Source organism: Clytia hemisphaerica, unplaced genomic scaffold (genome assembly GCF_902728285.1).
Source record: "Clytia hemisphaerica strain Z4C2 unplaced genomic scaffold, Clytia hemisphaerica genome assembly, whole genome shotgun sequence".
Classification (NCBI taxonomy): Eukaryota; Metazoa; Cnidaria; class Hydrozoa; order Leptothecata; family Clytiidae; genus Clytia; species Clytia hemisphaerica.
This window is the reverse complement of record NW_027104338.1, coordinates 966732-993900: the sequence shown is the minus strand read 5'-3', so window position 1 is coordinate 993900 and position 27169 is coordinate 966732. Positions and strand designations below refer to the sequence as shown.

The 27169-nt window shown below is 35.0% G+C and overlaps 2 protein-coding genes across 3 annotated transcripts; one reads left to right on the top strand and one right to left on the bottom strand.

The window, feature by feature from the left end:
• The first annotated feature begins 9459 nt into the window (after positions 1-9459).
• On the top strand, positions 9460-14052 carry LOC136817863 (uncharacterized). Its single transcript, XM_067074197.1, has 3 exons — positions 9460-10166; positions 10389-11206; positions 13592-14052. Exons 1-3 carry the CDS (start codon positions 9460-9462, stop codon positions 14050-14052), a joined length of 1986 nt encoding a protein of 661 aa, XP_066930298.1.
• Positions 14053-19670: 5618 nt separating this feature from the next.
• LOC136817816 (uncharacterized) lies at positions 19671-21561 on the bottom strand. Of its 2 annotated transcripts, none has more exons than XR_010848157.1 (2): positions 19846-21561; positions 19671-19699 (listed from the first exon to the last, which is right to left on the bottom strand). XR_010848157.1 is itself a non-coding variant. In XM_067074138.1 (2 exons), the coding sequence occupies exon 2, from the start codon at positions 21098-21100 to the stop codon at positions 20159-20161; it is 942 nt and encodes a 313-aa protein (XP_066930239.1). In that variant the 5' UTR covers positions 21101-21382; positions 21529-21560; the 3' UTR covers positions 19671-20158. The 2 variants fall into 2 exon arrangements, 1 of the variants encoding a protein (XP_066930239.1); XM_067074138.1 differs by having other exon boundaries at positions 19671-21382; positions 21529-21560.
• Between the last annotated feature and the right edge of the window lie 5608 nt (positions 21562-27169).

Here is a 27169-nt window from a genome sequence, read left to right as displayed (position 1 = left end):
CAATGACCTTCCCTGTAGATGTCTGTTTTACTACTTTCAATGAAAATGGTAGCATGATCGTGAAAAAATTTTATATCCGATCTTCGTAGATTTTAAATTCTTCTTCTTTACTTCGGAAAATCCGTCTGTCCATTCTACCCATTTTTTGAAAATAATACTGATACTTAATCAAGGTATTTTCGCTTCTGGAATTCAATAGAACTCCTGGTAACTGTTCAGTGAGGCTCTTTAATGTTGCGTCCTGGAAGTCAAAAGAAAATCCTAAATTGATATCTGAGTTTGAGCTGAAAAGTAACATTTTTCATTCTTGAATGTACACTTTGAAAGGTGGCAATAATAAAATAAAACAAAATCTACACTTGCATTCTGAGTGCCAGGATTGGGACTTTTAGCCTTTCATCCCCCATTAAAGAACCTTGAAATCTTCCTTTTTTAATCAAAAAAGACTGGTCTTCGAAATATCTATAATATTTTACAAAAGACTTAAAACAATCGATCTTCTTAATAAAAAATGTCCAAAAAACTGCTGATGGCCAAAATGGTACTACCAAAGTTCCTTTTGTGTTTGGTCTTGCTGATAAAAATTGTTTGAAACACTTCGTTATCAAGTAGATTGGGGGTACAATAAGACAATTTTCCTCCGACCAATCAAAACTGAATGCGTCTACTTGAAAGGAATCTGGACAAAAGTATTTTGAACAAAACCGTGCACATTTGGTGTTTGAATTGTCTGCAAAAAGGTCTATAGAAAAAAGTACCCAAAGATTATTTAGAAAATTAAAAAACTTCTCTGAAACTGCCCAATCATCGTAATCGATATTCTTACTTACAACATCAGCATCTCCGTTAAGTGTTCTGGCGATCCATGTTATTTGCAAGAAAATTCCTTTTCTTTTGCTCAAATCGTAAATGAGATTTGCGAGAAATTGAAGTTTTTCTTTATTGCTCCCTACTTTAACAATTCTTGCTGCAGCCATGTTGTTAGTGTGCCAAAGCACATTATTCCCTTGTAATTTTGAATTGAAAGCTTGTAGAGTAAAGGCAATTGCTAGTAATTCCCTAAAGGTTGAACTTTCCTTTTGTTCATGAGGCCATAAATTTCTGAAAGAAATATCCTTATCCGAGATTGCACCTATTCCCATATCATTAGCATCCGAATATACTTTCATAAAAGGTATCTCATTTTTATGAATATCCCTGGAGTTCAATTCTTTTATGTTGTCCTTCCCAAAACTCTATTTCTTTCAAAACTTCCTCGAAACCTTTTAAGTCGAAATGAAAATCACAGGAGATTCTAGCCTCTATCAATTTATACAAGTGTCGCGTTTTTAGACGCACAATGTTTCCTAACACAAACTTTGTTGACATAATTTTTCCTGTAAGACGAGCAAGAGTTCGAGCAGACACACGAAGAGAAGAGAGAATCCTTTCAATGCATTCTACAGTGGACTCAATTCTTGGTGAGGAAATTTTCAACACTTTGTTTTGAGCATCGACCTGTACTCCTAACCACAGTATCCTTGTTTTAGGTTTTAGGATTTTTCTTCGTTCCAAATAAAGCCAGATTTTGAAATCGTGTTTCTAACAAATTCAGAATTTTTCGAGGCCTGTTCAAAGTCTATACAAATGCTATACAAAAGATGTTGTATACCCTCAGATTCTTTGATTCTTTCTATTTTATTTATTTTTCATGAGCTATTTAGGATGTAAAAGGATTGATAACTGCAGGGATAAAGAAAAATTTATTTATTGACTAATTTCATTCTTTTTTCATTTCAATCGTTTGTTGTGTCTTTCTTTTATCTGTTTGTGTTTCTGTATATGAATTAGTATTTGCGTTATTTTTCACATAATGTTTGATAGGGTTGGGCAAGGTATTGATAAGACATTGTCATTATTTGTGCAAATTACAATTTTGACATACACGGCTAAACACTTCTTATAAAGGGGTGAAGTTTACTTTGTTACTGCCCTACATTCCATCACTTGCCACCGTCATCAAGATGTCAATGTTTGGAAAGAAGACAGCTTTGTACCAACACAACTTACTTGCTATTGAGACCCCCATTCTATATGGGAGACTAACCATTTAATATGGTTTGTTTGTGGCAATTGCATTTACCAACCTGCTCAAGATTCATGTTAACAAGGTCCATCACTACCTGGCTTGGAGAACCTTCAATGAGATTCCCATTTCATATGGGAGACAAACCACTTCTAATGGTTTGTTTTTGGAATTCACTGCGACTGAACCACAATGTTCTGTGCCACAAGCAGTATCAAGAAATTTCGTTTTGCATTGTTTACTCTTAAAAACTGAATTCGTGTCAATCACATTTGCACAACCAATGGCGATTTCTTATCACAGGGCTTAATTAATGATGATTTGAAATAAAACTGAGATTAAACCCTGGTAATTTTCAAACCTTAACTCGAATTGTATTTGTTTGTTCACTTACTACATACTGATTCGTCTGGTACAGCTTTGTTTTACCTATTATTTTCTTTTTTCAGTAATAATTCAGAATTTTTTCATAAAACAAAAATGGGAAATGTTTTTACAACCAGCGAAACAAGATTTTTCATGAAATATCAAGAGACTCAAATCGCAAAACTGACACCTATATTGAAGTGCTCCTCGACCCAGACTGACGGTGGTCCGGTCATTAACGAAATTGATGACCACAGTAAGTAAGACATTTGCATTCTGTTATTTTGGATTTGATCTTTGCCACCTTGATTCATTTTGGTACGCAAGCTTCTTGAATCTATATTGTTCTTTAGTTCACTTTACAGTTCTTGGCAAATTTTATAACATTAAAAAACCCAAAGTAAAGGACTTTTTACTGCCCTATTATTTTCTTTTTAAGACTATTTTTGTTTTCTTATTACAGCACGATTGATACTTGGCATTGTAGCAAAATCCAGGGAAGAGTTGAAAGAGTTAATAAAATCCCTTACAAGAATGGAGAGTGGTTATGAGATTTTCATAATTTTGTTTCTCTATGTGACTCGTGACACCTTTTGTGACATGACACCCTAATGGACTTCTGTGCCAAATTTCAGCCACAAAGTTACTACTTTTTTCAGGCTTTTTTGAGCTGATTCTACTGGACAAATTGATGAAATAGTTCGAACAAAAAACCCATTTCTTGCTGGCATTTACTTTTCATTAGCTTTTACAGTATCTTCTGATCATATAAACATCAATAAAATTGTATTCAATCTTACTCCTTTGGTGAGCGCATACTATTCACAATCACAATCTCGATCCTCCTCATCGGCATCCTCTTCGTCGGCTTCAAGGTATTCGCCGTACACGAAGATTAAGGACAGAAAATAAAGTCGTTATTGTTACTGGTTTCTTTGGTTGTTTGTTGTCTGTTGCGTTTTGTTCGATTGTTTGTACCGTAGGAATCCCTTTTTTGAATTTTTTGAACTATTTTTTATTTTAAATCAATTTTTATACCCTTTTTAAATGACCAACAGCGTTGCGTTACTGTATTGTGCCTTACTCTTCTCTTATTGAGTAATTTACTCACCTGTCTCACCTACCCAAATTTTTTCGCTCAATTCAACTCATTCCCTTTCATTCCCGTTTTCTGATTTTTAAAATCAATTATTGCATCCACTTTTTCTGTTCTGATTTCTTCTGTAGAGAGCTGGTCACAATAAAGACCAAGGCTAAAACTATTGAACATTGAATCATTGACGTTATTTTGTTCGCGCGGAACTTTTTTATTGCGTAATCTTTTCTTCAGGCAAAAATGGTTAAGAAAAAATCTTTTATGCGCTCCGCACTAAAGTGCACACCGGCCTATAGGTGTTATTCAAGAAATTTTATTCAAAATTTTATTCTTAGTCTTAAATAGAACTGAAAATTATCAACAAGACAATGTATTTATCTTGTAATTTTTTAAATTTTAAATTTTTTTATTTAAATGTATTCTTGCAGCTAAAACTTTGATATAGATAAAAGATTTAATTACTTACTGATAACAATATTTCATCTTTCTGACATATAACCTGCCCAATCATTGATGCGAGCTACATAGAATACACTTTAAAGGAACTTATAAAGCGAATGGTCTAAATATTTAACTTTGAGAACTATTTTTGGCGAATGACAGGCGAAGTCTGGTACATTTTGCCTCATTTAGAACAATTTGGATGAACTTGAGGGCTTATTTTGCCTAATAACTAAAACGTGAAACGTCAGAGAAACGGGTGGAAACGATATGGAAACGGGGAGAAACGACAGGGAAACTGGTGGAAAGACATGGAAACGGGGAGAAACGATTGGAAACGGGTAAACGACCAACAGTGAACAAAGCTTCTGTTGTATCATTAGTCGGTTCCCGTCGTCGCAAACGCCGGTTTAGCAAAGCCCTTAGGATGATAGAGATGGTAATGTTGATGCTCTCAAACTTTATTTTTAAGTGCAATTCGAATAAGTTTTCATCAACCACGGGAGTACATATCATATCGTAAATATCTTTTTATGCTTCAAATGGAATAAGAGATAGAATGGGACTTCTTCACCAGAAATAGTAAATAAATAGTAAATAAAAGCTTATTAAATAATAAATCTTCAATTGTGAGAGTTTCTTCAGTAAGTTTGAAAGCGGTTTCAATTTAATTTTATTCGAAAACGGAAACTTATTGACTTGAGCAGTAAAACGTCAAATTGAGAGCGTCAATATATCATCAGTGTGTAAGAATGGAAAATATATAAAAAATGTCGCTTGCTGTATTTACGAATTTGAGGTCGACATGACGCGCCTTAGAAGACCAAATAATAACTGCATTTTCGAAAAACAATAAGATTTCTTCTTTTAAAACTGCACGATATCCCTCTTTCATAATCGAATCAACCCCTTGGCAAAATTTGAGAAATTTTTCATAAACTCGCCGAGGAGTAGATAAGCTGAACGCATCATAAGCCCTTTTGATAGTAAAGGGGAAACTATAGACTGAATTAATCCCAAAGAACGAAACATTACCACTTAAAATGGTTTAAAACTAAAGATATGATAAATTTTATGTTTTGTTACGTCATTTGGGCTCTAAATGATGTCATCGAATGTGTAATAAACTTTTCACTCTACTGTAACTATTTCTTCATTGACCAAATATATGCTCATGATGATTTCCGATCCAATGAGGGGTCAATCATTGCTTAAATCCTTCTCAAACTCTAGATATTGTATTTTTCAGTTTTTGATGACGTCATCGGACCTAAGATGCCTCAATTTGAATATATTTAATTTCGAAAGTCTCTATATACCCACTCTTACCCCTCCTAACCTATTTTCCATTAAAATTCTCGATCCAATGAGGGGTCAACGACCTCCCAACTCCTTTTCAAACTCGAGATATCGCATTTTGAAGTTTTTCCCAAACTTGTGACGTCATTGGGTCCCGTTCTTATGTTGTCAACGCTCAATTAAAGAATTTTGGAATTTTTGTGGTCAACGGGTAGCTTATGCCCCAAGGGTCCCAAAAAAACAGAAAAAGGTCAATTATTTCCACGGGAAAGTGGGTTTTTAAATTTGCGAACTATTTGCACTGCAACGACTTTTTCATAGATTACCTATATCTGTATACTCTTACGGTTATGCGAAGCCTGTGATAGACGGAGATGTATCTTAATGCTGGGTTAGCGTTACATAAATTTCCGTATCGTTTCCACTGGTTTCCATATCGTTTCCGTGTCGTTTCCACCCGTTTCCGTGTCGTGTCCACCCGTTTCCGTATCGTTTCCACCAGTTTCCGTATCGTTTCCACCCATTTCCGTATCGTTTCCACCCGTTTCCGTATCGTTTCCACCCGTTTCTGTATCGTTTCCATCCGTTTCCACCCGTTTCTCTGACGTTTCACCTTTTAGTTACTACGCTTATTTTGGGAAAATTCTCAATAATTTAATTTTGGCGAGAACGTAAACTTCTCAATTTTCGTACTGTGTTTGAATCCAGAATACCTTATCAGTAGAAATTTGTCGGTATAAAATTTCGTCATTTTTTGCCAAAGAATATTTTCCAAGAAGGTATTGAGTAACTTTCAGGTTTTCAGAGAGATTAAGGCTCTGCAGACACATAAAAACAACAACAAAAAAAAAATACGAAAAAATGTTCAAATTACGGTAATCTATAACCATTTGGTAAAAATATTCAACAAATTTTCTACCGATAATACCTTCGATGTCTGAATTGCAATTCCAAAAATGCTAACTTTACCAAATATTGCAATTTCAAACCAATCATCAAAACAAAAGAACACGCGTTACTTATGTAATTTAGTTGTTCGATTTAATATCAGGATGAGTACTTTTTGAAACTAGATTTTAATGACCCGAAAAATTGCAATGTTTTGACTTCAAAAATGTTGAGTGTGAAGGTCGCGATCTTCTCTGAGCCCCTCTGTCTTTATCCTGACAGGTTGACTGTCATTTAAGACAGTCCGACGAAATTATCCCAAGCGGCCTATATAAACTCTAGGTAGACTTGACAGGAGAATAAAACAAAAACAAATCGTACTTTTAGTTTAAGGCCATTTTCACCATCCAAAGGACTTTTAGTGCGTTCAGCAACAGCTATACCGGCGTGCGACGCCGGGTACCGGCTAGTTTTACAGAAATATTCCACTTCCTGGCCTAAAAGAAACTAGGTCTAATTCAAATGAATGAAAGATATTCTCAAGTAGGCAAACTTTACAGTCTAACTTTTTGTTACAACTCCACGTGGAGCTTCGTTTCAAACTAAATGGACGTAAATTCTATTTAGAAGTTTAACTCCTTAGGTGCCAAAGTTTATAAGTCTTTTAAAGATCGAAACAAGGACATATACATACGCAAATAAATATCCCTTTAGCCAGCCACTATACAGGAACGCATAAAGCTGGACACGTGTTTCGAGGTTTTATAGGATTGATAGGATTTACAGCTTTCAAGTTTGGGGATTTTGATGTTCCTGAGGAATCGTGTAGGGAAAGAAGTACTATCAGGTGCCCAACAAATAGCCAGTATTTTGAATAAAAACACATTATAATTAACTCTGATGTAAATTGAATATTTTGAAACCTAAACGTTACTTTGGCTAAATAATTTTGAGCTTTTAGTGCTTTTAGTTCAAAGTAATAAATCTCTACTTTGATAAATAATATAAACTCCCTGTAGATAAAGATATGTAAAACATTAAATATGCAAATAAAAAACGTAATTGACAAAATTAATAATAAATAAAGTCCTAAATAATATAAACCTCTCTGTAAATAAAAACAAACTATAATAAAAAAAACACATACAAATAAAAACATGATTAATAGAGTAAAGTTCTAAGTATGTAAAAGTATAAGATCATTGAAGAATTAAACTTCAACATGAGAATGAAAACTAGGATGCTTACTGATGCAAGCTTCCCTTCCACCGGCCACTACACAGAACGCGTAAAGCCGGACTGGTGTTTTCAAAAATGTCAATAATTATGTACTAATTGTTTCCAAAAACAAATCAAAATAAATGTTGTGTCCTAAATCCAAAAGAAAATTAAACGTAAGCTCAAATTTATGTCAGAAAATAGCATGAACGTGAATGTGTATGGAAAATATCAGGAATAACAGCCAGTTACAATGAAAAGCACGATACAAGATGGACTGTTACAATCTATATATCTATCTCTCAGACTTTAGCTTATATACATAATCATATAGCAGTGTCATGAGTCATAAACCCAAACATGTTAAAACACGCGTTTTGAAATTCAACAATCATCTGTCCAAAGCCATTTGAATCCTTTTTCTTCAGGGATAATTTAACGGGACGATACACATCGAGTATTTCATTAAAAACGAGTATTTGATAAAACAACAGCATTTCTTTTAATGACAGGAGGCTTAATCAATGAATATGGAGCAAAATTAGCATTTCTTTCTAATGGTCCATTGACACGTACTGAATAATTTTTCTTGTTCGCATACGATTGACAAAAACCTTTTACTGAATAAAAAAAATTTCGTACTTTGATAAAATCTCCATCTTCCAGGTCTTGATGCAAAGGGAATTCAACAATTTCAATTTCTGTTTTGTCAACGGTGATAGTCCCTAGTCCATTCCTCTTGAAGTAAAGTTGTGGGGCTGGGGCATGAAAAACGTATCAGGATGGAAATCTTCCAGCCATGCAGGAACGTTATCGTTGTCGTTAAGTCCACCACATGGAAGAGAAACAAGTGTACTGTCCTCAAAATTTTGAAGTGGGATGGCCAATTTTCCTTTTGGTACTGAAGTCTTTTTACCTCCTTTTAAAATAACTCCAATTTCAGTGGAAAGAACTAGCCAAGGTGCGACGAAGCTCATATCCGTTGATGCATGACCTTTCATAATAGCTTCGATTGGGAGTAGCTCATTCAATCTCTTCATTGATAGTACATAGTACTCTTCGTTGCCAACATGCTCCTCCTCTTCTGCACAATTTTTTGAATTCGCGTTTTCTGAAAATTCACGTTTTCTGAAGGCGATTAAAACTGCTGAGCTATGCAAAAATAGGTTATACGGCATTTCGTCCAATGAAAAGGCGCTAATCTTAACATTACGTAAGGCAGCTGAGGTCACATAAAAAAAGTGAGTACCGACAAAATTCCATTAAAAAAACACTAAAGGATTGTTACTGAGCAAACCGGAGTTTCCAAAATTAATTATGTATTGAACAGTAGCTCTTTGAAATTACGAATACGACACCTTTTTTTCTCGTATTTTCACGCCGCCATCTTGGAAATGTTTGTTTACAATTCGGAGTTTAAACATCACGGCACCGATGCACCGTGCTTCGAGACGGGGGTTAACACTTCTATTAAAGTGGCAATTAAAACAAACAAGTTTAACAAATTTAAATATTTTTTGTATTAACTTGTTAATTGTAATGTTTTATTTATTTATTTTTCAATTTAGTTAGTCAAAAGGATAAAAAAAGTCTTTTTTCAAACTATTAAAACTTTTATTCGACCCCCTGAATATACTTTTGTTTACATTCCAAAAAAAAATTATAGCGGGAAAATGGAACGCCAAAAAAATGTTTTTCACTTTCGTTTTCTCGTTTGCTTCTGGCGGGAGAACTTTGAAATGCTTTCAAATCATGGAGGGGGATGAAAATTTTAACAAAGTTGATTCACTTTTAATGACACCACCAAAGAAAAAGAAAAGGAAGGCAAGTTGTTTTATACATGTTTACACCGGAAGTAATCTGAATATCAATTTTATTATTTCATTCCCTTGTGCATAGTTTTATTTATTCTCATTAATGTTTTTAATTACGATTTTTATTACCTGCTGTACTGATTTTTAGAATAAATTGTAGCATTTGAAATGTTTTTAGTATATGGTTGAAAATGATGACATAAAGATCGTCGAAATATTCCTACAAAATCGACTCTATTTTCTTGTTGTTTTTTATTTAAAAATCCAAGGAAATGTTTATTTTTGGGTTATGCTTCTTTTTATACTTTTTGAAATTGTCTGGCACTGTTGGATTTTGGTCAAACCTCCGAAAGACAGACACTGAATTACATCAAGCAGCTAAATCATATCAAAAGTTACTTCGAAAATTCCGTAAAGCAGAACATGACATCAGATTTTTGGACAATTGTAAGCAGAATAATGTGTATCCAAAGTTCGTTCGATGGAAGAATCTCAAAACGAAACACCCTCGTGACCGTGAGAAGTACTACCGTCGCTTATTGAATGAATCTTTGGACAAACGTCATTCTGAGCTGAAAATTCTTCGAACAAAATATAAAAATTGTAAGACTGACTTAATGAATAAAACTACGTGGATGAAATATAAATTGATTTTATTCTCAATAAACCGGCTACAAGACAACATTTGCAAGAAAACTAAATCTCGACATCAAAAGAAACTTGACGCATTGATTATCAACAAACGTGTACTTGATGGTATTGCTCCAAATCCTAATAACATCATTACAAATCTTACTAATTTTGAACTAACTGAAACCGAAATCGAAGTTTTACGTCTTGGATTGAAACATGGTGTTTTATTGCGACCTAAAGAATCTGAAATGATTGTTATTGCAGAAGACATATGGTATCAAATTAACCGTAAGAATGCTTTACAAGATAAGTACTTTTCTAAACATCGTGTCCAAACTGCTCTAAAGTAATTTACTTATAATTACCTTGACCTCGATTCGCACATTTTTCACTCTGATCAAACCCGTATTAAAACTGTCCGTGAATTTCGCAAGAAATGTCTTATCTTAAAACCAGACAAAGGTCAAGGTATCGTTCTTATAAACAAAAATGATTATTATGATTCTTTGAATGGCATTTTCAACGACACTACTAAATTCAAATGCATTAATAATGACCCTACCTTCAGAAACTTACGTACCGTTCAACGTTATCTTAATACGCTTCTTTCGAGAGGTGAAATCGATGAAGAAGAAAAATCTGCCATGAGACCAAAGTCAGCAAGATTGGGACGGGCTCATGGCTTACCTAAAACTCACAAAAATTTCGAATGCCTTCCAAAATTCAGACCGATCGTCGATACAACCGGAACACCCCACTACGGAATTGGTAAATATCTATCTTCTTTACTCAATCCTTTAACTCAAAATGAATTTACATTAAAAGATTCGTTTGATGCATCCTCTCGAATTAATCAAATTCCAAAAGAACTTTTCGATGAAGGCTTCAAGTACGTTTCATTTGACGTTGTCTCATTGTTTACTAATGTCCCTTTAAAGAAAACAATCGATATTATTCTTAAGCGTGTATATGATCAAGAACTCATTACAACCAAGTTACAGAAACGCACTTTGAAAAAGCTTTTGAATGACTCCTGCAAGAAAACTGCTTTCACCTTTAATGAAAAACTTTTTGAACAGATAGACGGTGTGTCAATGGGATCGTCCCTTGGGCCTGTTCTAGCCAACATCATTATGACTCAGTTTGAAATCAAAATTGTCAATGAATTAATTGAGAAAAACTACATCAAACATTACATGAGATTTGTTGATGATACTCTTCTGCTGATCAAACCAAACGATATACCTTATATTTTGAATAAATTTAATTCCTTTGACAAAAACTTACAATTCACAGTTGATACTTTTGACGATAAAAATGTTCACTTTTTAGACATTAAAATTAATGGCACTGAAACTGATATTTTCTACAAACCAACGCATACCGGTCAGTACAGTGATTTTTCCAGTCAGACACCCTGGAACTTCAAAATTTCGTGGGTTAGGTCTTTGATTGTGCGAGCCCATAAAATTTGTTCCAATCAAGAACTTTTCAAAAACCAAATCAAAATGATCCAAAAATATCTTTCTTGGAACGGCTACCCCTCACATGTCAGTAGTCGCCTAATAAAACGTCAAGTTGACAAATTGAATCTTCCACCGTTTGAGAAGAATGATAATGATGAAACTGACCCGACCAAAATCTTTTTGAAAATTCCTTACCTGGGAAACGACCGTGAAAATCTGGTCAAAACTCTTATACGCAAGTTGAAAAGATACCTCAAAAATGATGTAAAATTGATAGTTCGTTACCAATCAAAGAAGTTATCTATGTTTTGCCCGACTAAGGATAAGGTCTTGGGTGAGCATAAAGCAAATGTTATTTATGAAATTAATTGCCCAGGCTGCGGAGAGAAGTATATCGGTAAAACAGATAGATGTTTTAGAACCCGAATGCTTGAGCATGGGAGAAGGGCAGATCAACCAATGCATCAACACTTAAAGCTTTGTGATAAATTCCATGACGTTACAAACTTTTTTGCTCTCACTCGGTTGTTTGATAATTCCGACGGGATCGACCATAAAGAACATATAATTAATGCAGTATTGAATAACTGTAAAATTTTAGACATGAATGATAATTGGTCACAATTATCTTTTTTACAGGCATTTTATATTAAGAAATTTCGGCCTAAAATTAATGATGGTTTAAAAGCTTCAAAAGAGCTTCAATTGTTTGGATAGGCCCCTGACAATTGATTACTCTCTTTGTTTCTTTTAAACCGTTATTCTCTTATATCAATTTTATTATTTCATTCCCTTGTGCATAGTTTTATTTATTCTCATTAATGTTTTTAATTACGATTTTTATTACCTGCTGTACTGATTTTTAAATTAAATTGTAGCATTTGAAATGTTTTTAGTATATGGTTGAAAATGATGACATAAAGATCGTCGAAATATTCCTACAAAATCGACTCTATTTTCTTGTTGTTTTTTATTTAAAAATCCAAGGAAATGTTTATTTTTGGGTTATGCTTCTTTTTATAAAGAAAGCCAGGTGAGTAACTTTTTGTCTTGACTTTCCCTTATAATTTATTCTTTTTAGTGGCTATTCCGTAAATAGTTCCTCATATAGTTCCTCATAAAACATTGAAATTTCACTTGAATACTTATTTTATGCTTCTATTTTTATTTTCCAAGTCTAAGCGAGATTTTGGATCTTTTTTGAGATAGATCCTATAAATTATTAGCAATTTTGCACATTGCAACGGGTAAAAAATATTGGGTAAAACCCAATTGATGAGTATATTGCCCGGGGGGGGGGGCACTCTAGGTAAGTCACCTACCGGACGTGCGGCCTTTAAGGGTAGGGTTGATTTGTGAGCAAGTGGGAAAAAGTGCACTGTAATGGTGTAAAAATTGCACTATAAAGGTCGATTTTCAGCCAAATTTTTACTGCACTGTAAGGGTCCGATTTTAGAGACCTGATTTTTAGCCGAACGTACGGTCGTTTTCAAAATCGAGTGCCTCCTTGGGTATATTATTACGAATTCATAGAGGGATACCCTGGAGGATACTGTTCTTGCTGACCGCAACATATTTGTTCAGCGGTGGGGCGTCGAAAAGCTGAATTATTTTCCAAAGATGCACCCTCCATTGAGAGAAATGACTTTCCCATTCTTTTACACGTTTTTAAGGACCTACGGTACCTGAGACTTGTGTGGGTGAAACATACAAAATACCATAGGCATATCAGAGGAAAACCCATGTAGCCTTTTTTGTTCGGGGTCTGGCACTTCCAGTAGTTTTATTCTAATTTTCAAACTACTGTAGCGTCTTTATCAATTCGGTTATTCCCATTTACCATAGCTCTATCCGGGAAGATAAAAACGCGATCGAATTGCTGAATGGACCAAACGCGAGTACAGTAGAATACCACGTCAAATGTTACGATGTTTACACACATTCGACAACGCTCGCCAACATACAAAAAAAATAACGCTCTGAAAACGAAGCACCTGAAAACCTTGAAATAATTCCGATACCGGTCGCCGTCGATCTTCCCAAAGAAAGCGAGATCGTTGAGCCGTACACCGTATGTCTTCTTATACTTACAACATAGCAATTTACTACCCACTATAATCTTAAATCATATAATGTTCCTCTACCTTTTTAAAATATTTATATGTAGGCTATTGTTTATTCCCGTGCCTGTCTCACGACCCTATGTAATACAAAGACTGTTCCAAACTTTTCTTATGTTACCCTGTTTTCCTACGATTATTGTTATTGCTAGCTTATAACTAAAAAATTCATCAAACCTTTTCAGGGAAAAATATCGCAGACGATGAGTGCTGTCTTTGTTTCAACAAAAAAACGAAGAACGGTAGTGGTTACGAAAAACTTTCGAAGTGTGTCACCGAGCGGGCAGCATCAACCCTACAAGAAACAGCCATTCAAAAAGGGAACAACCAACGTCTTCTTGCGGAAGTCTCCGGTATATCTACGAGGGATATTGCTGTCAAAGAGTTGCAATACCACCGTTCTTGTCACGCAAACTTCACAAGAAAAGAGCGTGAGCAAGTTCAAAAACCTTCCAAAGAAGCAACTGAAGCCCTATTAGCTTTTGTCGAAGAGCGTGTTGTGGATAGTTGTGAACTTGTGACCCTCAATCGATTGCCAGAAGAGTTTTCCAAAATTTCACTTAATGAAAAAGTCCCTGGTAAACGCACTTTATGTGGAACCGTCATTGATCATTTTGATGGAAAAGTTGACACCAAAACACGGTGAAAGGTTTTTATTCAACAATATACTGGAGATCATAGAGCTGCTTTTTAAAAAACTTTAGAGAACAAAGAGTAAAAGGAATGTCTCCCTTAAGAAGCAAATTGACATTGTTGGGAAAGCGATAAAGAGAGAAATCAAAGCTCTCGACGAAACCTACGTCAATTGGCCTCCCATTGAAGATGAAATTGTGAAGTGCAGAACAAAGATACCACCGCTGATGGAAAGCCTTATCACCACAAGCATCTCAAGTGTGAGAATGTGCCGATTGAAGAAAAGGAAGAAGAAAATAATATCATCAATTTCTCAAGACATCATTTACAATTTTTTTGTTATTCCTCTATATTGCCACTAAAAGTATCGTCGCGATTTTGAATGACAACGTTCAAACACGTCCCACAAATATTTCTGGTTTCATCATCAATTATTCCTTTAGAAAGCAGTGTCTTATAGTCAGCACTTTTTATTCTAGGTCTTTTTCGCAAATCAAACATATTTGTTGATGGTCCATCAATTCCAGCACTGTTATGAATTTTTGATCCACATACTGCTTTATACCTACCGGTATTTTCATCTCGCTCATGTTCTTTTTCATTTATTCTCTTACTTTTTCGTTTTCTACTCATCTGTAAGATTATAGGAGTAAATTAAGTTATTCAACCTGCGAGTTAGATTAAACAATTTAAACTTAATCAGTCAGAATTGAAAAATTTGTGATTATAATTTCTCTATTATAAAAATTAGTAAGAATTGTAAAACATTGAAAAATTGAACATAAGTTAAACCAGATATATCTTTTACTGAAGAAACTTATATTATAGATAATATGAAACATCTGTAAACATGTAAATACAAGAAATAAAAAAGAAAGTCAAAGCATTATTAATTTCGCCTTAGCGAAAGTATTACGATAGGCATGCTGCGGCGATATCGGACGAAAATTTAGAAAACGAAAGTACTCCATACGGTGGACGAACTTACTAAATTTAACTTACACTTTACACGTTTGTTTAGCCACGGACGATTTTCGCGCGTTTTTATAGTGGTCCGATAACTGTGGAGATAATAAATTATATCAAGCCTTTTTGAGGACTGTATTATTAGCTCCACAGTCTGGAGCGTACGGCTCCCTAACTTTCTAGGAGGGAACCCACTGCTAGAAACTTTTTGGTAGGTACTTCCTCAACTCAAATCTCCTCATCAAGATTCAAGAAGAATATAGTAAGTATAAATCATCCTATCTTTCAACTTTGCTTTTTCAGTTCCACGTGGACATCCAATTCAAGTGGATCTGTTTAAAGCAACTTTTTTTGTCCCTTCACATAGTGATTGTGGGCATCTTTTTTTTGTTGTTGTTTTTGCCCTTCAAATTTACTCCGTTGAGCTACTGAATTTGATTGAGGCTCTTGCCCTTCAAATTTACGCTGTTGAGCTACTGAATTTGATTGAGGCTTTTTTGTCCTTCAGAGCACGCCATTGAGCTACTGACTCTGATTGAGGCACCCCGTGGCCAGGGCAGCTTAAGACTGTGCCTGTGACCGATTGAGCTTGTATTGTCAGCTCTCTTAAAGTATTCATAACTGCATTGTCAGTTCAAATACACAAAGCTGCACTGTCAGCTCTAAATATATTCTTGAAAATATTATATTTGATTAGATACTTTTTTACAAAGCTGAGTAGTTTTGTTCTCTGAAAGATGATTTCAATTGCATTGTATCGTGCACGTATAGGAAGCTTTGCTTTTACAGCTCAGAAAAATGTGAAATGTATCGCTAATCTATTGTCGTTGGTTCTGACCTTTCAAATAACGAGCTTTTAAAACTATTGAGACCTGCTCGTTTCGTAGCACTTTTTACCCTTCTATGTTTTGCAATCCCACGCTTTACACGCCTCTAGATTTTCTTAATTTTTCAAGAAATGGAATTTTTGTCCAATATCCCAAACCAGTGTATAATTTTGGAGATCCAAACCTTATTTTTCTAAAGGTGAACTACACACTTCTTTTATCAGGCGATGTAGAACTTAAGACAGGTCCAAGTGTTGTTCAAGGTTCTTTTCATCAGGGTCACCGTAAATTTTGCGAGACTGCGGGTATACAATGTTCGTCAAATTGTTTTGTTGCTATTTGCTATGCTCAGTTCAGAAAATTATCGCTATGGAAGACTCATGATTTGGATTATGTTTTAGATCAAGGTGATATGAATTTCAAAAAATTGGGTATCAAGTCCCTGTACATTGAAGAGTTTTCTAAGGTAATTGAAATAGGAGACAGCACTTGTGTACTGAATTTCAATATTTTTGAAGGCTATTTTGAGACTGGTAATATTTCTGTAAATTTTATTCAAGAGGAACTCTTGTCGCAACATTCTGGTGCAGTTTTAGTGATAGCTGGAAATTGCTTAGCCCTAATGCATTACAACAAAAAGTACTTTTTTTGACTCACATAGTAGAGACTCTGAAGGCCATCAAGTTGAAGGCAGTATTGGAACTTCTGTTCTTTTAAAATTTGACAGTTTGCAAGAAATTAAACAGTATGTAAGATCTGAGTATAAGACATAAAAATGTTTTTAACATCATTTATCTCAAAACTGATTTCGATAATCAGGAAAATATAAAATATATAATTTCAGGGCAAGCCTTGCGTAGACGGAAAAATATTTCACACAAGAGATCAGTTGAGAAGATGAAAAGTACTGAACAATATAAAGATTTATTGCAAAAACAAAGCATTGCTAACAAAAGGTCACGTGAAAAGATCCAAGGCACTGATAAGCATGAGCAAGAAAAAGAATTAAAACGTAAGCGTCGGGAATTAAATAGAGGCACAGAAAACCATGAGCAAGAAAAAGAGAAAAAGTGTAAGGCTACAAAATCTGCTTATATTAAGAACAAAAAGCTCAAGTCGGGAAAAAGAGTTGATAATTTCAGGCAAAAAAAATTGAGGGTCCATCTTACATTTGTGTAACGTGCAATCGCAGCATGTTCAAGAGATCTGTAATCATTTTTGATGAGCAAAAGTATTCGAAAATCAACTTAGACGAAATAGAAAATTTTAATCCTGTAACTACTTTCGATGGTAATTTCTATGTATGCACAACTTGTCATCGAAAACTAATAAAAGGTGAAATCCCATGTCAATCTGTGTCTAACAAATTCCAAATTTTTGATCTCCCAGACCATCTAAGTGATATAAGAAAACTTGAAAGAATTTTAGTGGCCCAAATAATTTTATTTTCAAAAGTCAGGATAATGCATAAAGGTGAATTCCCTAAATTACAAGGTGCAATATGCAATGTTCCCATTGAAACACCAAATGTTTGCAAATTGCTTCCCAGAGGAAGTGATAGTAGTGGTGTCATAAATGTTGAATTAAAAAGAAAGATATCCTACAAAAACCCTGTTATTTCGCAGCAAGTAAGACGACAAAAGGTTTTTGAAACTTTGGACTTTTTAGTGAACAATAATCCTTTGTATCATAATATAAATATTGATATGTTAATTATTGACCAAGTAACTAATGATGAATATGTTGAAAGGGTTTTGTCAAATAATGTTTCCATATCAAATGCTTCTTTCAATGATATAAAATTTGTTGATGATACAACAGTTACTTTAATCAAGCCTTTCGAAGAGCAATTAGAGAATGAATTTGATTCTGATGATCCACTCAGGGTGTATCGGACACCAACATGTGAAACAGTTATTGTATCAGAAGTGCCAAACATTATTTTAGATGATGAAAATGCAATTTTAGCTCCAGGTGAAGGTGAAACCCCCAATTCATTAACTCAAGATGAATTCTGTGAATAGCTAGCTCATCCTCATCTTTTTCCTACTGGGAAATTTGGTTATAACGTAGAGCGAGATATAAAATTGTCCCCAACAAAGTACTTTAATCAACGTCTTTTAAATTACACTCAAAAGTTTGCTTCGGATTCAGATTACATTTTTTTTGCTCACAAAACTTTACTACAGCTTAATCTTAGAATTAAAATCAATATCACAATGAGAATTTCAAATTCCAACTTGACTACAGGATTATTAGCAAATAATTTTAATATTACAATTCAAAATTGCGTAGCATCTGATAATGCATACAAGTTTATGAGTACTATAAAAGGAACCCCTGCATACTGGCAACATATGTTATCTGATGTTCTTGCAATGGTTAAACAACTTGGTGTCCCAACATACTTTATGACTCTCTCTTGTGCAGATTTACGATGGGAGGAATTTGTTACCATTATCAGACAATTAAGCGGGGATGCTGATACTGATCATGAACTTCTTGATTACCAATCTAGATGTGCCCTACTTAATAGCAATCCTATTGTGCTTGTGCGTCAATATCAATATAGAAAAGAGTTGTTTTTCAAAGAGATTATAATGGATGGCCAACTTGGCCAAAAATTACATACTATGCTCTCAGAGTAGAATTTACTTTCAGGGGTAGTCCACATGATCATTGTTTGCTTTGGGCTAAAGATGTCCCAAAACTTGAAGATGGAAAAGAAAAGTATATTGACCACATAGATAGTGTTATTTCTGCTAATGTTCCTGAAAGAGAAGAAAGTCCTGAATTATGGAATACACTCCCATTCAAGAACGTGTAGTAAATATCGCAAAAATGAATGCCGATTTCAATTTGGAAAACTTTTCTGCAAGCATACTATTTTGTCTGAACCGCTTCCTGAAGGTTTACCTGAAACTGAAAAACATGATATTTTAGTTGCTAGAAATAATGTGATCTGTTCAAGAGTATATAGACACAAATTTGCATCCTAAAAAGAGAAACATTTTGGATCCTGATAAGCCTGAGTATATTGAAATTGGATCTATTGATACAATTTTGGATTCTTTAGGATTAAATTATGAAACATATGAATATTACTTATCAATCTCACCAGACAAGGATCAGCATTTGTTTCTAAAACGTGACCCATATTCTTGTTTTGTCAACAATTATTTTGCAGAAGGCCTCCTAGCATGGGAGGCCAACATTGACATTCAACCAGTGTTTAATGCATACAAGGCAGTTACATACATGTGTGCCTATTTTTCAAAAAGTGAAGATAAGTGTTCAACTGCAATGCAAGAAGCATTAAAACAGGCCAAAGATTCAAATGACAGTCAGTTTTAGCAAATGTCTAAAATTGCCAAAGTTTACAACTCTAATAGAGAATGCTCAATCCAGGAAGCAGTTTACTTAACAATGCCCGAACTGTGGCTTAGAAAATGCTTTCCTGCTATTTCATTCGTTAACACTAACTTACCTGATCAAAGGTACAGAATTTTCAAGTCAAAAGAAGAAATTGAGGAATTGCCTGAGGATTCTGACGATCTTTTCAAACGAAATATGTTAAATAGATATATTGACCGCCCAAACACAGGGCAATTCAATACTATGTGTTATGCCACATTCTGTGCAAACTATACATTAGACACAAAAAAAATACAAATCATGAAAATGATTGGCAGCCTACTGTACTAGATGATTCAATAAGTGCAGTGAATCATCAAGAACCCCGAACATTTCCAAAATCAGCCAAATTACTCAACAGTAAGGAAAAACTTAAGCTTCGTAAAGTTCCAAATTGTAACTGCAGGAGAGCCGGACGTGATACTTTACGGTTTCGGACGGTAATATATTTTGCTAAAATAGATAAAGGTACAGTTCTTAAGTACAAATCAAACCTGAGAGGTGAATAATATGTCAATATAAGGCTCAATAAATCAAGATACAATATAGAGAGCTACAATATAAAAGAACAACATTAAGATAAAGGAAATACTACTTACTAAACACGTTGGTCCCATAAGCTCTAATGCAGTGAGATATATATAAATATTCTTTATTATTCTTCTGGGCGTCTCTTCAGACTATAAGTTTACAATTCTGGTTTTCTGTTTCGACATTGTAACTCTGTATTCACTCTACAGTGATCTTTGTTCATCTGAACGCAAAGCAGAAACAGAGCACAGAAAAAGGCACACAAAGTCCCGTGGGACAGACGCTAGACAAAGAGAAACGCACGAAGGAGAGCAAGCCTAAGGGAATACGTGTCACATAATTACGTAATAATTGACAAATAAATAGACAATACACTGACGATCAAATTAACATAAAAATATACAAAACAACTGCTATTCGGCAGTTACACTCCTCACCGTCAAGAGCTGCGTTCTTGACTAAATACAATGAATAATTATGGACCTTACCAAATACTGACAAAATTAAATCAAAAATAGAACAAAAAATTAGGCACAAATTAAATTCGTTAAATAAGAAATATGTCCAGAAAAACCTTAATACAATTCGCTGATATGATTCTATAATGTACAAATTTCTAGATCTTTTTACAAATTTTAATCTTTTCATAAAATCTCCGATTCCCTCTGTTTGCTCAGACACTTTTTCTGAAGAGATTACCAACTCTTGATCACACGATACGTCCTTGATTTCGTCAGTTCTTGAACTTTCAAATGAATTCTTAGTTTCAATATCAGCAACGAGCAAACAAAAAGTTTGTCCAAATTTATAGGAGGCCTTCTGTAAGGAATTACCAACAACAATTTTTGGATCGGACAAAGACACAGATTCAAAAACATTCGCGATTCGGACACAAGGGCGACAAACTACGTTAACGCAAGCACGTGACAACTTTTTGACTTTAGGAACCACTGTTTCAACGGCATGTGGCGAGATGTGCTCTGCGATTCTAATTTCTGGGAGTGGTACAGCAATGACAGTCTGACGACTTACAATTCGTTCTGGAAGCGATTCCAAAATTTTGAGGGCAGCATCAATAAAACTCTTACCGAATCGGACTTCAACATGATCATTTGTAAACAGGCTTTCGCAATCGGAATAGAGTCTTGCGTAGTCGTCTAGAGTTGTCAGCAGTCTTTCTCGTTCACAACCATAGGATAATACATTTTGCACGAGGTCTTCCTTTCTGCTATAGATTCTTTGCATTTGCTGCGTAGAGTTCATGATGATATCAACAAATCGATTTCTTTTCACATAAAATTCTTCTTCTGATAAATTCGACATCGTGATGAATAAGTCTTACGTTACCTTCGTAACAACAACTCGATAACTTTATGCTGGGAATTATTGAACCAACATACCGATTACGTGTAATGTTGCAGTGTAAATTCGTGTTTCTCTTCTTTCAATGGATACTTGTTTACTGGTGCAAGATATGTATTTACTTTTTCAAGGTACGTCTTTACTTGTAAAAGATCTCTGATTACTGGTACGAGATTCGTGTTTACTGTAACTGCAGGAGAGCCGGACGTGATACTTTACGGTTTCGGACGGTAATATATTTTGCTAAAATAGATAAAGGTACAGTTCTTAAGTACAAATCAAACCTGAGAGGTGAATAATATGTCAATATAAGGCTCAATAAATCAAGATACAATATAGAGAGCTACAATATAAAAGAACAACATTAAGATAAAGGAAATACTACTTACTAAACACGTTGGTCCCATAAGCTCTAATGCAGTGAGATATAAATAAATATTCTTTATTATTCTTCTGGGCGTCTCTTCAGACTATAAGTTTACAATTCTGGTTTTCTGTTTCGACATTGTAACTCTACAACGCGCTCATCGTCCCCATAGCAATTTATGCCTCGGAAACCTGGACTCTGAAAAAATCAGATACACAGTTACTGCTAGTTTTCGAAATGAGATGTTTCAGATCACTTCTCGGCCTTACATTAATGGACCGTGTTCGTAATGTTGAAATCAGAAACCGGCTTGGAGTCACCACCACCATCGTTGACATCGTTAGAAAGAGACGTCTCTCCTGGTTTGGCCATGTTATCCGCAGAGACCTGGATAATCCCGTCAAAATTGCCTTCAAAGACGACTTCACAAACCCCAGACCGCGTGGAAGACCTCCAAAGAGATGGAAAGACCAAATGTATGTTGATACTGGTTCTGCACTGGCTCAACTAGAAGAAGTTGCCATGGACCGTCAAGCTTGGAAAGACCTGGTCATGAGGAGCAAGGGGCCTGTTCAGGCCTGAGCATCTAAGCAAAGTAAGCAATTGTAACTCTGTATTCACTCTACAGTGATCTTTGTTCATCTGAACGCAAAGCAGAAACAGAGCACAGAAAAAGGCACACAAAGTCCCGTGGGACAGACGCTAGACAAAGAGAAACGCATGAAGGAGAGCAAGCCTAAGGGAATACGTGTCACATAATTACGTAATAATTGACAAATAAATAGACAATACACTGACGATCAAATTAACATAAAAATATACAAAACAACTGCTATTCGGCAGTTACACAAATGTTTTCAGGTACTACACTCCTAACAAAAACAAACATCCAGAAAAATTTTCCCACCATATTCTAATGTTGTTTTACCCATTTAGATCAGAAGAAAATGATTTGAAGCTTGATGGTTCATATGTGTTGAAGCTCAATTTAGATGAAGTCAATGCAGTTGTTAACGAGAACAAGCAAATTTTTGAACCTGATGGTCATTTTGTTGATTTAGTACTTCAAAACTATCGCAATGACCTTATGCATAATCAAGATGCCTTTGCTCAACAAGAAAATGATGCAAGACCTAATGAGCAACTCACCAGACAGTGAAAATGATGATGAAAGTCATGATATCGAACAAAATTTTGCACCATTTACTCAAACAGTTCATGGCTTGCAAACTGATGACCAAATCAATACCCATATAAGATGTTTAAATTCTAGGCAAAGATATATTTTTGATATAGTGCTAAATTGGGGGAAAATGTATGTGCACAATTCCAAGTCCAATAATCCTGTACTACTAGAACCATTGAGAATTTTTTTAACAGGTGGTGCGGGCGTAGGAAAATCTCACTTAATTAAATGTATTTACAATTGTTTGTCAAAAGTCCTAGTATATAAAAGTGATGAGCTAGAGAAGCCACGTATTATTAAATTGGCCCCAACTGGTATAGTGGCTATCAATATATCTGGTACCACAGTACACACAGGATTGAGTATTCCAGTTGAAAAATTCAGAAATATGGCTGACAAACAAAGGACTGCCATTAGAAATAAACTAGCCGTCACCCGGCGTCGCACCCGCCGAGTAGAGTTTTGTTGAACACATCAAAAGCCCTTTGGACAGAAAATTTTCAATTGAGGCGAAAATAAAAAATGTAGAGTTTCCAGAATACGGCCATATTCAAAGCAAAAATTTCCACGTTTTGAACGCACGTGGAAAATGTCCAAATTCACAGCAAAAATTGAAAATGTCCAAATTCATAGCAAAAATTTCCACATTTTATATGCACGTGGAAGAAAATGTCCAAATTCATAGCAAAAATTTCCATGTTTTAAACGCACGTGGAAGAAAATGTCCAAATTCATAGCAAAAATTTCCACGTTTTATATGCACGTGGAAGAAAATGTCCAAATTCATAGCAAAAATTTCCATGTTTTAAACGCAAGTGGAAGAAATTGTCCAAATTCACAGCAAAAATTTCAACGTTTTAAACAAACGTGGAAAATGTCCAAATTCACATCAAAAATTTCCACGTTTTAAACGCACGTGGAAGAAAATGTCCAAATTCACAACCAAAGGTTTTTCACGTTTAAAATGCGCATGGAAGAAAATACGACCAAATCAACAGTAAAAATTTCCACGCTTTAAACGCACGTAAAAAAAATGTCTAAATTCACAACCAAAAGTTTTCCGCATGTTAAACGCACGTTGAAGAAAATATCCAAATTCACAGCAAAAATGTCCACGTTTTAGACGCACGTGGAAGGAAATGTCGAAACTCATAGCAAAAATTTCCATGTTTTAAAGGCACATGGAAAAAAATGTCCTTAAATTCACAACCAAAAGTTTTCCACGTCACTGCTGTTCCCCTCAGGCAAAATCGTCGATTCTGTAGAGGTCACGAAATTGCCGAGTACAGACGTCGAAAAAAAAAATTCAAAATGGCTGCCGAGCGAGCACTGACAAAAACAAAAAATCTGGAGTTTTCAATTGCCTACTACAGCAGAATAAGACAGAGAAATGCAGTAAAGTAAAAAGTAAACAAACCTTGAACCTTTTGTTTGTCAAAATAAAGAAAATATTATAGCTGCAGTAATGTTTATATTCAGAAATAAATCCGTTTTCCACCAGACCTACAACAACCACCAGCAAGGTTTCAAACCACGCTGCGGCATTACTGGCAATGAATTCTGACTTAAAAAATGTTGGTCCAGTTCCCTGGAAAGGGTATGATTTCACTTCCAAATGAATTTTCTTTACAATAACATTTGTGTTCTCACAAATCCAAAAAGATAGGCTATAAAACCAACACCGGGTCAAATTTTTTTAAAACAAACCACCAGATCAAACTTTATAAAGATCAACCATGTAAATGTCACTTGTTTTTGTGATATTTGAATAATATTAAAACCTTTTTGCCTATACTTGGTTCTTCAAAACCATTTCCCTTACCCGCAGCAGGCTTTTAAGTTCATGTTGACTCCCGTTTTTTTTTTGAGCGGTAATCTAGAAAAGCCTTTAGTGCGGTATAAACAAATGATTTCATTGGTTTAAAAAAGTCAAAACATCAAGCTATATCACGTGATTAGAATCATGATCGGAGTGAACGGAAGCCGTGGTCATACGTCATATGATATTTTTGCGCGTTTTAATTCGGCAAAGTTTAGTAAACTCGACCACGTATCAATATTTTGATTTTTCAAGCGGGGATTTCTGTAGAATGATAAAATATGGCTTGGCTGGAATGGACACCATAACAGCAGTGACGTGTTAAACGCAGGTGGAAGAAAATGTCCAAATTCACAGCAACAATTTCCACGTTTTAAAACGCACGTGCAAGAAAATGTCCTTAAATTCACAACCAAAAGTTTTCAACGTTTAAAATGCATTTTAAAATACCAAGGGAAATTCAATCATTAATCAGTAAATTCTGCTGCTCCAGGTTTAAACTTTTTTACTTACTGTAAAAGCTAACCAGTTCTTATCCAACCACAACCATTTGGGTGCCGCATCTACCATCTGACAACCATCATAAAAAAGTGAGTTCAAACTTTTTTGATGTTGCAAGTATTTAATTTTTCAAATATACCTAGCATGATCAAAGTTGATAAAATGTCCTGTTTTTCAAGAATAGAAGAGATTGCACCTCTCATGCCACAAACCAAACGAAGCATCAAATCCAGGAAAGATTAATAATAAAACTTTATCATCAACCATTTCTTGTAACAATCACACAAAAATCAAATCAATGCAACTCATTAAGGCATAAAAACCAAAGAAAAACAGCGAAAGAGCAGTAGCAACCAGTTGTTTATTTCTGCCGCCATCTTTATTTTGACTGTTAGAAAGCAGTATGGTCCGATAAAAAATACGCTTCCGAACCGGGCGACGTTTCCCGATCGGCAAGGAACCGTAGGCTATTTTCCGGTGACGTGTCTCAAAAGAAACGTACTCCGCCTCGAAAAAAAGAACACTGTACTGTTTTCCCGCTCGGAGCTCGATTTAAAAAGAGACTTGGAAAAAAATCAAAATGGCCACCCCACAGCTCAATACGAATTAGACTTTTAGTAATATAGACTAGGTCACAATGTGGATCTAAACCACACTGAAACGACCGCCTTCCTTCACGCATCACGCACGCTCGCGAAAGAGCGCGCTCACATTGTTAACGCCTACATGTCATCTCCAGTACATTTTAGATTATTCATTGAAAACAGATTACAATATAGTCATTTTTCACGTCTCGATTATTCAATTACGAATAAAAGACATTCAGGGAAAAAAAAGAGAAACACCTGGGTAATCTAGTTAAAAAAACCGAAAGTAAATGGTAGACAAAGTAATGAGCCAAGGCAAAACGAGATTAGCGTACCACTATGAAAGAAACCGCCTCCGGCGGTCGATTACATCATATAAAGTTGATAATAATCTATGAGTTCGTCGCGACAGCTTTTGAACATCCATACAAGATTATGTGAAATTTTTGGTGTAAATGACAGCACACCATTTGCAGGGAAAAGTATCATTGTTTGTGGAGACCTCTTTCAATTACCTCCAATTTTTCAAAGTCCAGTATTTTCAACTGAGGGACCTATTATTGGTGCATTCAAGTTATGGCACCTATTCAAACTAGCTGAATTAGATGAGATTATGCGTCAAAAGGATGACTCTGACTTCATTGATCTCTTGAACAATGTAAGAGTAGGTGAATTGGATAGTAATGATGAAAGTATGATTAAATCTAGACTGATAACACGGGAACATCCTGATTATCCAATAGAATCATTGCATTTGTTTGCAGAAAATGCTTCAGTCCATCTTCACAATATTCAAAGATTAGATACTCTGCCCTCGGAAACAATAAATGTAGAAGCTATTGACGTTTACCCAAGGGATTTTACTGAATCTCAAATTACCAAGGTTAAGAACCTGCCACTTAACGATACAGGTGGCTTATCAGTTATATTTTATTTGAAAATAGGGGCAAGAGTAATGCTAATTAGTAATATTGATATAGAGGATAGGTATCAATGGTCAACTTGGAACTGTCACTGATGTAAAATTCCGAAACAATAAAGCAGAGCTAATTTATGTTAAACTAAACGATGAAATGGCTGGAATAAAAGCTCAAAGTAAAGACCAATATGCTAAGGCCACTGAAACTGTTCCTATTGAAAAGAGTGAGGTAAATTTTCCCTTTGACAAAAAAAACCCATTCCCTTCACCTACCATTTCTCGGACACAATTTCCTCTTAAGCTAGCTTATGCTTGTACAGTGCACAAAGTTCAAGGATTGACTTTGGACTCTGTAGTCGTTAGTTTTGACCTTGCAAGGCAAAGAAAGTTCAATGCTGGTCAAATGTATGTTGCAATGAGCAGAGTAAAAAAATTTAAATGGTTTGTACTTTACTGGTCGATATCGACGTAGTGCTTTTGTCTGTAGTGATAAAGTTAGTGAAGAATACACACGATTGCGTCAGAACAAAGTTGAAAGAGTTGCAGATATTATGAGGTGCAGTTCTAATTTAAATGTTTGCCTATTGAATGTAAGATCTTTTAAAGCATGTTGATGTTCAAAAGGACATATTTTTGTATAAAAATGATTTG

Bases quoted from the DNA above. Each gene is read 5' to 3' on its own strand.
- LOC136817863 (XM_067074197.1), top strand. From the start codon at position 9,460: ATGTTTATTTTTGGGTTATGCTTCTTTTTATACTTTTTGAAATTGTCT. The intron at 10,167-10,388 runs GTAATTTACTTA...CCCTACCTTCAG, and splicing joins CGTGTCCAAACTGCTCTAAA to AAACTTACGTACCGTTCAAC. The intron at 11,207-13,591 runs GTCAGTACAGTG...AAACCTTTTCAG, and splicing joins CTACAAACCAACGCATACCG to GGAAAAATATCGCAGACGAT.
- LOC136817816 (XM_067074138.1), bottom strand. From the start codon at position 21,100: ATGTCGAATTTATCAGAAGAAGAATTTTATGTGAAAAGAAATCGATTT.